General features: G+C 37.7%; 1 protein-coding gene across 1 annotated transcript; it reads right to left on the bottom strand.

Annotated features, from left to right (window-relative positions):
* Positions 1 to 2,503: 2,503 nt before the first annotated feature.
* On the bottom strand, positions 2,504 to 10,006 carry g6pc3 (glucose-6-phosphatase catalytic subunit 3). Its single transcript, XM_038296897.1, has 6 exons — positions 9,508 to 10,006; positions 7,052 to 7,158; positions 6,867 to 6,957; positions 6,675 to 6,793; positions 3,617 to 3,758; positions 2,504 to 3,535 (listed from the first exon to the last, which is right to left on the bottom strand). Exons 1-6 carry the CDS (start codon positions 9,723 to 9,725, stop codon positions 3,193 to 3,195), a joined length of 1,020 nt encoding a protein of 339 aa, XP_038152825.1. The 5' UTR covers positions 9,726 to 10,006; the 3' UTR covers positions 2,504 to 3,192.
* Between the last annotated feature and the right edge of the window lie 1,026 nt (positions 10,007 to 11,032).

Here is an 11,032-nt window from a genome sequence, read left to right on the forward strand (position 1 = left end):
ATCTGAGTGGTACAAATCCTTCAGCGAAGATCTCCTACCACTACTAGAAAAATCATTTAATTATACACTGGAACATGCAGTGCTCCCGCCATCTTGGAGAGAAGCAATCATAACAGTCATTCCGAAAAAAAGGAAGAGTGAAACATGCTCTGATTATAGACCAATATCTATCCTAAACATGGACTATAAAATCTATACCTCGATTTTAGCGAAACGATTTGAGCAATTCATTGGAGATATCATAGATGAGGACCAGACAGGATTTATTAAGGGTGGCCAAATGCGAGATAACATCAGGAGGGCACTTCACATAATAGACCATATTCAAAATAAAAAATCATCAGCTATCTTAATCAGTCTCGATGCAGAGAAAGCTTTTGACAGCGTAGGCTGGAACTTCTTATATAAAGCACTTGGAAAATTTGGCTTTAATGAAAAAGCTGTACAGTGTGTGAGGACTTTGTATCAGTCACCTGTGGCCAGAATCAAGATTAATGGAAATCTAACTGACAATATAAAACTAGAGCGCTCTACCCGTCAGGGCTGCTGTTTGTCACCAACTTTATTTGCAATTTTTATTGAGCCACTGGCACAACACATAAGACAACATAAGGATCTTAAAGGTATAGATATTCATAATGAGTCCCATATAATAGGTTTGTTTGCAGACGATGTTATTTGTTATTTATCAGACCCTGAAAACTCGCTGCCTTGTCTGATCAACCAGTTAGAGATATTTGGCTTCTATTCAGGATACAAACTAAATTTGAAAAAGACACAGGTTTTGACATTCGCTTATACACCATCTGAATCAATACGTAGAAAATATTATTTAAATTGGAGCTCTACTATGATGACTTACCTAGGAATACGATTAACGAAAAACATAGGTGATCTGTACAAAGCTAACTTTACTAAAGTGGACCAAGAAATTAGGAGGGATATTAGAAAGTGGGATGTCCTAACACTAGACTTCAGCTACAGAATTGAAGCGATAAAAATGAACATGTTACCAAGGTTATTGTACCTCTTCTTGGCATTACCTATAGAAATCCCGGAAAGACAGTTTAAAACATGGAACCAGATTATTTCTAGATTCATATGGAACGGTAAAAAACCCAGAATAAAATTTGAAACTTTACATATACCAAAGGAGAAAGGAGGTAGGGCCTTACCTGACCTTAGAAAATATTATCATGCTGCCCAAATAACTCCCATAATAAATATAAGTGACATAAATTATGAAGCGAAATGGAAAAATATTGAACAAAGAGTTAATGGAAGAGAACTGCGGAGTATCATTGGTGATATAGAGACCACTAAGAATACATTAAAGAATGTTAATACCATTACTAGTTTTTCTCTGGGTAAATGGTTACATATAATCCGAATATGCAAATTAGAGAAACAGTTGGGTCTGATCCAGTGGCCAGCCTATAATAAATATTTTATCCAAGACACACGATTTAAACAGTGGTCAGAAAGAGCCTTAACAGCGTTATGCGTAGTCCTTAACAATGGGCACTTTAAAAGTTTCCAGGAACTACAGCAAGAGTTTGCTCTAAGAACTCAAGATCACTTTAGATATCTACAATTAAGGGACTTCTATAACAAAGAAATAAAACAAAAAATAGACCCAAATGTTAAATGGGATTATCAAAATGCTGATTGAGACCTATAAGGGTAAAAAACAAAGAACAGTGTCTTTACTCTATAAATATCTGTTAGAAAATAGAGGCACTAATACATTGAATATTAAAACAAAATGGGAAAGGGAATTTGATATTCTAATAACCGACGAAGGCTGGCTGAATATTTGGAAGACCCAAATTACAACACCCTCTTCCAGAATCTGGAGAGAACATTGTTGGAAGAATATAATCAGATTTTATATAACACCCAAAATTACTAGTAAATTCAAATCTAGAGCTCAGCCATGCTGGAGAGATTGTGGAGAATTTAATGTTAATCACGCGCATATTTTCTGGCTTTGTCCTAAAATTACTCAGTTCTGGAACGAAATTCACAGTAAGATTGTAACAATACTGGGTTACTCAATACCCAAGTCCGGTCTGGTATTATACCTTGGTCTTTTGGACAATATCACATTTAATAATGATTGTTATTTGTTAAAAATTCTGTTGGTGGCAGCTAAAAAGGTGATAACTAGGAGGTGGTGCAAATCTGAACCTCCTACCACAAAGGAGTGGATACAGACTGTGATCTCACTATTTGAGATGGAGCTTCTAACACATAGGCTGAGGACGCAGGAGCAGCAATGCTTAGACAAATGGGAAAAATGGACAAACTTCACATCAACGATACCGGACTAATTTTGGAAATGGATGGTCCCCACGTGTTTTGAGTTACTAAAATACGAGTCTCCCCCTGTTTTTTGTTTTTTGCTTCGATTGTTCTGTACTTTTTGTCTATTATAGTTTCTATGTATTGTTTGTTAATAACGATCAAAATAAAAATAAAGTTATAAAAAAAAAAAAAAACGGCTTAAAGCAACAGTTTTAAAGCTCTAAAACTATCAGAACATTTCCTATAGTTTAAAATTTTATTCAGATACCAGAAAAAGTACGTAGCCCCACCCCCACCTGTTGTTGCCCACTTCTGGAGCTGGGAAACAAGGCTGCACATATCGGAAATATTTCTAATCGAGGGAACAGATTAATAAAAAGTGATCAAAGCTCCAGAAATCCGCTGAAACAATAAAGTAAACAACTAAAGTTATTAAATGATTAATAAGTGTAACTGTAATCACCAATACTGTGAGTAAATGCAGCAACGGGAGGAATAATTGTTGCTTTTCCACTTATTTTAACCTACAATGTTAATGTTTAAAAAGCTGCTACCAGCCTGAGCCTGGTGCAGTTAAACAGTTCTGCAAAAATAAAACCACATGTAACACTTAACAGCAGCAGTACATTTACTGCACATTTGAAAAGCATAAAAATTCACAATTAGATAAAGGATAGGGGGTGGTCGTCATAGAAAAATAAAAAATATTACAATACAGGCTGGAAATAAAGATATTTAATCAAATTACTAATGAAAAAGTCTGAAAATCAAGTTTTGTTTTCTGAATAAAGCCGCCACCCGACGACAGTTTCTGAAATAAATCATAAATTTAAAGTAGGAAAGCGCCGTTTCTTTGGGAATGAACTTGTTTGAAGGAGATCACTTCTAGTCCTTTTTCTTTTTGGGTGTGAAAACGTGGACCAGACCAGGAACCAGCACCATGACGATCTGAGGCACCAGGGCAAACTTAACAAAGACCAGGCTGTAGAAGAGGCCCTGCGGATTGACTGGGAGCGGCAGGCGGTTTATGTGGTAGAGAGCCATGGATGAAACGGCCAGGGACAGAGCTCTGGGAGCCCACGGCAGGGACCATCCGCTGGGCTTCCAGTACAGGGACAGCCCCAGACCAAGAATGGCCCCGCAGTCCCGGGTCAGGGAGGAGAACGGGGCTGTGTCCAAACGGATCCACTCAGCGTGGCTGCACCATTTCTTAGCCAAAGCTATAGACCTTTAAAAAGAAAAGAAACACAGGCGGACCCAATGAGATGAGACGCCTGTGATGGAAGCTTAGATCTGCTGAGATGCTCACCAGGAGAGGTCGATGCTGAGCTGCTGCAGGCCGGCGTGCAGCATCAGAGCGCTGAGCAGCAGGACAGCGCTGAAGCTGAAGAAGAACAGCAGGGGGCGCCCTTCTGGCACTCTGCGGCTAAGAAGAATTCCCAGAATGAACCCTGAAAAGAGTCAGCTCTTATCAGTGAGAAACAGAACCACGTTTCTAATGTTATGACTGAGGATAACCTGTCAAAGTTCTTATTTAATAATCTAGAAACTTTAACTCAGCAAAAAACCATGGGTGTAGGTTTGCATAGGGACCATAGGGACATGTCCCTACCAAAATTTTGGACCGACCTACTTGTCCCTACCAATAATTACATGTGAATAACATGTTTATAATTTACAATACAGCATTGTTGCAGTAGTAGAGGAGTTCTTGAAGGAGAATATTGACAGACGAAAACATGTTTTGTCTAAAATTCAAAATTTGCATTTATTTTTTTACAATTTTGGTATAATTTCTACAATTTAACGGTATAATAGTGGGTCGCTCTGTGAGCTAAAGAGGAGTCTCTCCGTAAAAGTAAAAAAAAAAAAAAATATCCACTGGACTTGGTTTCCAAGATTTGAAGACGTTTCGCCACCTCTCCAGGAAGCTTTCTCAATTCAAATTTGAATTGGATTGTGGATATTTTTTGAACTTTTACGGAATGACTATGAACTGGATGACTGAGAATCTTCATCAGCGTTTTAGAGTCTCTATACTCCAGTTAACGATTAATTGATTACTAAATTTTTTTGACATTATTTCAATAATTGATTAATCCGATTAATTGTTTCAGCCCTAAATAAAATACATGAAATGGGTTAAATAGAGTGTAGCGACTATCAACCACCTTTTTGTCGCTTGTGGGTGCGGGGAATCTGGAATTTAACACACTTAAAAGAGGAGGTGGAAACCAGGATATAAGGTATGGGCGTACCCAGTTATTGAAGTACGTTTGTATATGAACAAACTTTCCAAACAATCCGAGTGGCGGTCTTTACAACACGTGAGATGGACAGGTAACTATGGAGAATGTGAAAATAACAGAATTTAACCGGAGGACGCAGGCTATTGTGGGCCAAAGAAAGCGGTAAAAACCGTATGACCTCCCGTCACCCAAAACCCTTTCTGCCCTCTCACGTCTTACCTATAAAGCCTTCCCCTCCACACCGCCACCAGTGGTAGAGCAGAATATAGGTCACCACCACCCAAAACAAATAACCCAGAAACAAACCACACCTAAACACCAACAACTATAAATGGCTCCTACATAGAGTAACTACATCCTAGATTTACAGCTTGTAGAGTGAGGTTAATATATTAAAGGAATAGTACACCCAAAACAGGATTAGCCTTCATTTTCTACTCACCCCCATGCTGAACAACACTCTGGAGTACTTTTTTGATATCTCAAATGCATCTGGAGATCTGGGAGGCTTCTTGCTGTCTGCTGACATTCAAATAATGGAGGTCTATGGCGCCCGAGACAGAAAGGTCCATAAAAGTCCACAAAAAACGTGTCAATATTCCTCCATACTGCTCGTCCAATGTATTCCAAGTGTCCTGAGTGGGTAGCATCCAGAATTTACTCGAAACGAAGTCATTTAGAATGTTTTTAGAGCATAAACAGTAGTGTATAGGATTTCCTGAAAGCGCGCGCCTGCGCGTTCACGACGCTACGGAAGCCGGCAGACCAAACCAGATGAAAGTGCGCATTCAGCGTCTGCTCTGCCGATAATGCAAGCGTAGAAGAAGAAATGTGCTGTTTACCTGTGCAAATAAAGAAACAACGAAAGAAAAATGTCTGAGGACTTCAGTGTTGAGGAAGAGCATGAGTTCTTTGCTGAGCTGAATGCGCACTTTCGTCTGGTTTGGTCTGCCGCGGTTTCCGTAGACTCGTGAACGCGCTTTTAGGAAATCCTATACACTACTGTTTTTTGCTCTAAAAACATTCTAAATGACTTCGTTTCGAGTAAATTATGGACGCTACCCACTCAGGACACTTGGAATACATTGGACGAGCAGTATGGAGGAATATTGACACGTTTTTTGTGGACTTTTATGGACCTTTCTGCCTCGGGCGCCATAGACCTCCATTATTTGAATGTCAGCAGACAGCAAGAAGCCTCCCAGATCTCCAGATGCATTTGAGATATCAAAAAAGTACTCCAGAGTGTTGTTCAGCATGGAGGTGAGTAGAAAATGAAGGCTAATCATGTTTGGGTGTACTATTCCTTTAAGTGCTCAGTGTCAGTTCCTCTACTAGTTCCAGGGCACATGTAAATACAATGCATTTATTTGGCGTACCTTGAATCTTTTATTTCGCTTTGTTTCATGATACAAAGAGAACATTTAAATAAGTGGATTTTACCTCTATTTACCTCTGCACATTTCTATATCTTCAAAATAAAAAATAAATTCTCATATAACAGACATATTTAGACTATATTTTGTTAAATAGGCACAGATTTACCTACTGTCTTAGTCGCTGCTACTTTCAAATGCAAACCTTTTCAAAGTGGAAAAAAGTCCTAATTCCTCATTCATCACAACCAGTTAAGTTTGATTCATTGATAAACAGCATCTAGTGTAGTGCTTTAAAATGTGTATAAATGTAGCAAGAAATGCTGCTTTTCTCTTTAAATGAAACACCCTGATTTTCCCGTCAAGGATAAAAAAATTAGCGTGCATGTTTTTGCATAGGACCAATGACATCAGACCAATAGTGTCCCTATCAAAGTTAAAATCAAACCTACGCCCCTGCATGAAAACATATTTTCAGACACTTCTTCAGATCCCCTGACTGCTAAAGGAGAACCTTCCTGTCCTCAGCCATCATAATATACAGCTAAGACCAAAACTATTCATACTCCAACATATTTCCTCTGAGTTGAGCTAAAGTTAACATTTTGGAATTATCCGTAAATAAAAGATTTAGTTTTTAGTAACATTACTCCCTTTACATGTTTTATCATCTGCTGTAACCATGTCAAGCCTGTGAAATGATCCTGTATAAAGAAAATAAATAAACTAACTTGTATCAGACCTGTAATGCATCCAGCAACAACCTGGTGAGGAAAATGGGCGAGGATAAAGATCCTGGATATTCCGACTGCAACCAGCAGCAGCACGTAAAGCAGAGAGGGAGCAGCTGATATCAGCCAGCTGAACACAAAGGAAAAAGGATTAAAACTAGTGCGCCTTTCCTTTTTATTAAAGTGATTTCCGTTTTGTTTACCTTCCAGTGCGGGAGTACAGAAAGGAGCCCAGGGAGGACACCACCACCCACCAGACTGCGGCGGTCACCATCGCGTGTCCCGATGGACTTCCTGAGGAAACAAATCACAAAATCTGGAGATTTTAACTCTTCTTCCAAAAGAAGAGGGTCATCTATGACTTGAGTGTGTTTGATTTTTGCCTCACCTGGTCCAGTTTCACAGGTGGATGGAAACTGGGAAATTTTGGGTTGTGTTTCGACAAAAAGTTGAGATTCGCCGACCCACCAGAACGGTCGTTCTCCAAACAACATCCTGAGGGGAAAATAGGAGGAACCATTCACCACAAATCATTATTCAACTTTTTTTTCTGCCTTAAACTCTAAATACAAATAAATTTAACATTTGAAAAAGATACGTTTATCCAGATTGCTGATTCAAATAAAGATTTATATTTAAAAAATGAAACTCAAAACCTTTAGTAAAATTATTATATGATTGATCACCAACTTCTATCTAATTTTACCAGCCACATCCAGGCCTTAGTACTCCAGATCTTAAAGGAATAGTACACCCAAAACATGATTAGCCTTCATTTTCTACTCACCCCCATGCTGAACAACACTCTGGAGTACTTTTTTGATATCTCAAATGCATCTGGAGATCTGGGAGGCTTCTTGCTGTCTGCTGACATTCAAATAATGGAGGTCTATGGCGCCCGAGACAGAAAGGTCCATAAAAGTCCACAAAAAACGTGTCAATATTCCTCCATAATGCTCGTCCAATGTATTCCAAGTGTCCTGAGTGGGTAGCGTCCATAATTTACTCGAAACGAAGTCATTTAGAATGTTTTTAGAGCATAAACAGTAGTGTATAGGATTTCCTGAAAGCGCGCGCCTGCGCGTTCACGATGCTACAGAAACCGCGCAGACCAAACCAGATGAAAGTGCGCATTCAGCGTCTGCTCTGCCGATAATGCAAGCGTAGAAGAAGAAATGTGCTGTTTACCTGTGCAAAGAAAGAAACAACGAAAGAAAAATGTCTGAGGACTTCAGTGTTGAGGAAGAGCATGAGTTCTTTGCTGAGCTGAATGCGCACTTTCGTCTGGGTTGGTCTGCCGCGGTTTCCGTAGCGTCGTGAACGCGCTTTCAGGAAATCCTATACACTACTGTTTATGCTCTAAAAACATTCTAAATGACTTCGTTTCGAGTAAATTCTGGATGCTACCCACTCAGGACACTTGGAATACATTGGACGAGCAGTATGGAGGAATATTGACACGTTTTTTGTGGACTTTTATGGACCTTTCTGCCTCAGGCACCATAGACCTCCATTATTTGAATGTCAGCAGACAGCAAGAAGCCTCCCAGATCTCCAGATGCATTTGAGATATCAAAAAAGTACTCCAGGGTGTTGTTCAGCATGGGGGTGAGTAGAAAATGAAGGCAAATCATGTTTTGGGTGTACTATTCCTTTAAGAATTTAACATAATTCATAAATAGGAATAGGCAGAAAATATAAAGTACCCTAAATAATCCCAATAGTGACACGTTGTTATCTAAAAACCAAGAACAGATGAGAGCCAAAGACTTCAAGGCTCCAGTAATCTACAGTGAAAGCCACAAAAGAAGAAAATTTAGACTAGAAATTATCCTGCCAGGAGTAGCCGGTCAACCCAGATCCATAAAAAAACTGAGTATAATAGATCTTTATAAGAAAGATCCAAGATCAAAGCCAGTGCTGAGCAAAAAGCTCTGGGATCCTCAAGATTTTAATGAAAAATATCTGGACTGAGGTAAGAAAAGTAAAAATGTTTTAGACTAACTTTATTTATCCCTTGGGATTACTCCTTCAGGGAAGTTCTAGTTCCAGTAGCTTATATAGAGTACAAAGAGTTAAAGCAAGATGCCATTAAAATTACAACAGACAATATAAAAACAGTGAATATAGTGCAAAAAAGCATAAAAAAAAGTTGGAATGTTTTGAAAATGTATGTCAATTTAAATCTGGTTTAAAGCATTTAATAAAATAAAAATGTCCAATTTCTGCAGTCAAGGGTTCACAACAAATTATTGGGTTTAAGGGAAAATAATTAGTTAATATAAAAAACCGAAACTACATTATAACTTAAATTGCACATAAAAAAAAGTTAATGTTAAAAATAAAACCTTTTGAGTTAAAATTAGAAATAAATGTATATGTAATACACTGTGTATTAATTTGTATTATATATATTTCCCTCTCTACGTTAACTAAAAGGCAAAATGTGAAGCTATGATTTAATTTTTACTTTTTTAAAGAAGTTCGATACATACATTAATAAAATCTAACTCACATCAGTAATTGAGGTTTTAAACGTTTCTTTGATGAAGAAACTAGAAAACACAAGTTGCAACAGAGAGTAGTGGAACAAAGGTTCCATTGATAGAGTTTCAGCACGGACAACTTATAGAGGTGGACCGCGGTGTTGACCCGGAAGCTGCAACGTTAAAATACTACAATAAAATGAAAGAATAGCACAACGTTTATAACTACAAAAGTGAGATGACATTTGTTTTACGAAATGAAAAAAAGTACCAGTGGCTGTTTTAAAAATGAAAATAAAGGCCCTTTATAATGAATGGTTGCACCTAACGTATTTTCTGTCGGTTTTAAAGATCTTACCATTTAAACACCAAGTTTAACCACTCCGATAGAGCCGCGACCCACAGCACCGCAACGCCGGTTCGCTGACAAATAAAATAGGTGAAGGGGAAAACGAGCAGAAATGCTGCTTTAGGATCCCCGATGTGAGTGATTGTGAGCCAGAAGTGCTCTAAGTCATTAGTCTGCTGCTGGAGAAACTCTGCGATCCAAACGCCCTGTGTGTACACCGCCTCCATCCCTATAGACGCCTAAGAACGGTAGTACTGTAAAGGATCGGTACTTCTAATTACTGAAAGTGAGTTGCTCCTGTATTGCAATGCTGTGATGTTCGCCACTGATCCATTCTGATTGGCCGGTTCTCTGATCGTTCTAACGGTTTGTTCAACCGCGCCAAATCCTCTTAAAGAAACATATTTATTCTAGTCGGAGCTACTCTCTCTAAAAGTTCTTATTTTTGTGTGTTTATATATTCCATTTGTACGCCGACTAGAATTTTGGAGGATGAAGTAGGCTAACTGATCGAGATCCCAGAAAGGAACCTGAATTCTCTTCATGCAGATGCGAAGTTAATTTAAGTAGTATCTACATATTACCAGAAGGTGGCGCAGTTTTAATATATTTATATATATATATATATATATATATATATATATATATATATATATATATATATATATATATATATATATATATATATATATATATATATATATATATATATATATATATATATATATATATATAAAGCGCTCTAATAGAAAGAAAATGTGTATACGAGACACAAAAGAACGGAAGAGGATAAGGGCCAATGAAAAAATAAAAAAAAGTTAACTGATTTTAACATTTTATTTCTGTATAATATAAGAAAAAAGTCAGGATTTGGACTTTAATGTCAGGATTTTGACTTATTCTCAGAATTCTGACTTTAGTCTCAGGATTCTGACTTTAGTCTCAGGATTCTGACTTTAGTCTCAGGATTCTGACTTTAATCTCAGGATTCAGACTTTAATTTCTGGATTCTGACTTTAATCTCAGGATTCTGACTTTAATCTCTGGATTCTGACTTTAATTTCTGGATTCTGACTTTAATCTCAGGATTCTGACTTTTATCTTAGAATTCTGACCTTAATCTCAGGATTCTGATTTTAATCTCTGGATTCTGACTTTAATCTCTGGATTCTGATTTTAATCTCAGGATTCTGACTTTAATCTCTGGATTCTGACTTTAATCTCTGGATTCTGACTTTTATCTTAGAATTCTGACCTTAATCTCAGGATTCTGATTTTTTTTTTTGTCAGAACTCTGACTTTTATCTCAGAATTCTGACTTTTCTCAGAATTCTGACTTTAATCTCAGGATTCTCACTTTTTTCTTAGAATTCTGACTTTAATCTAAAGATTCTGACTGAATTCTGACAGCTAACATACTTGTTAGCATCAAGTCGTAGCCATGTCTGTTTTAGAGGATAATCTAGCTCTCTTAATCACCTTCTGTTCTTCCATTAATTAAATAGCATTACCGGGGCCCCTAAAGCCCTCCCAA

Source organism: Cyprinodon tularosa, unplaced genomic scaffold (genome assembly GCF_016077235.1).
Source record: "Cyprinodon tularosa strain WSP-4 unplaced genomic scaffold, ASM1607723v1 ctg38, whole genome shotgun sequence".
Lineage (NCBI taxonomy): Eukaryota > Metazoa > Chordata > Actinopteri > Cyprinodontiformes > Cyprinodontidae > Cyprinodon > Cyprinodon tularosa.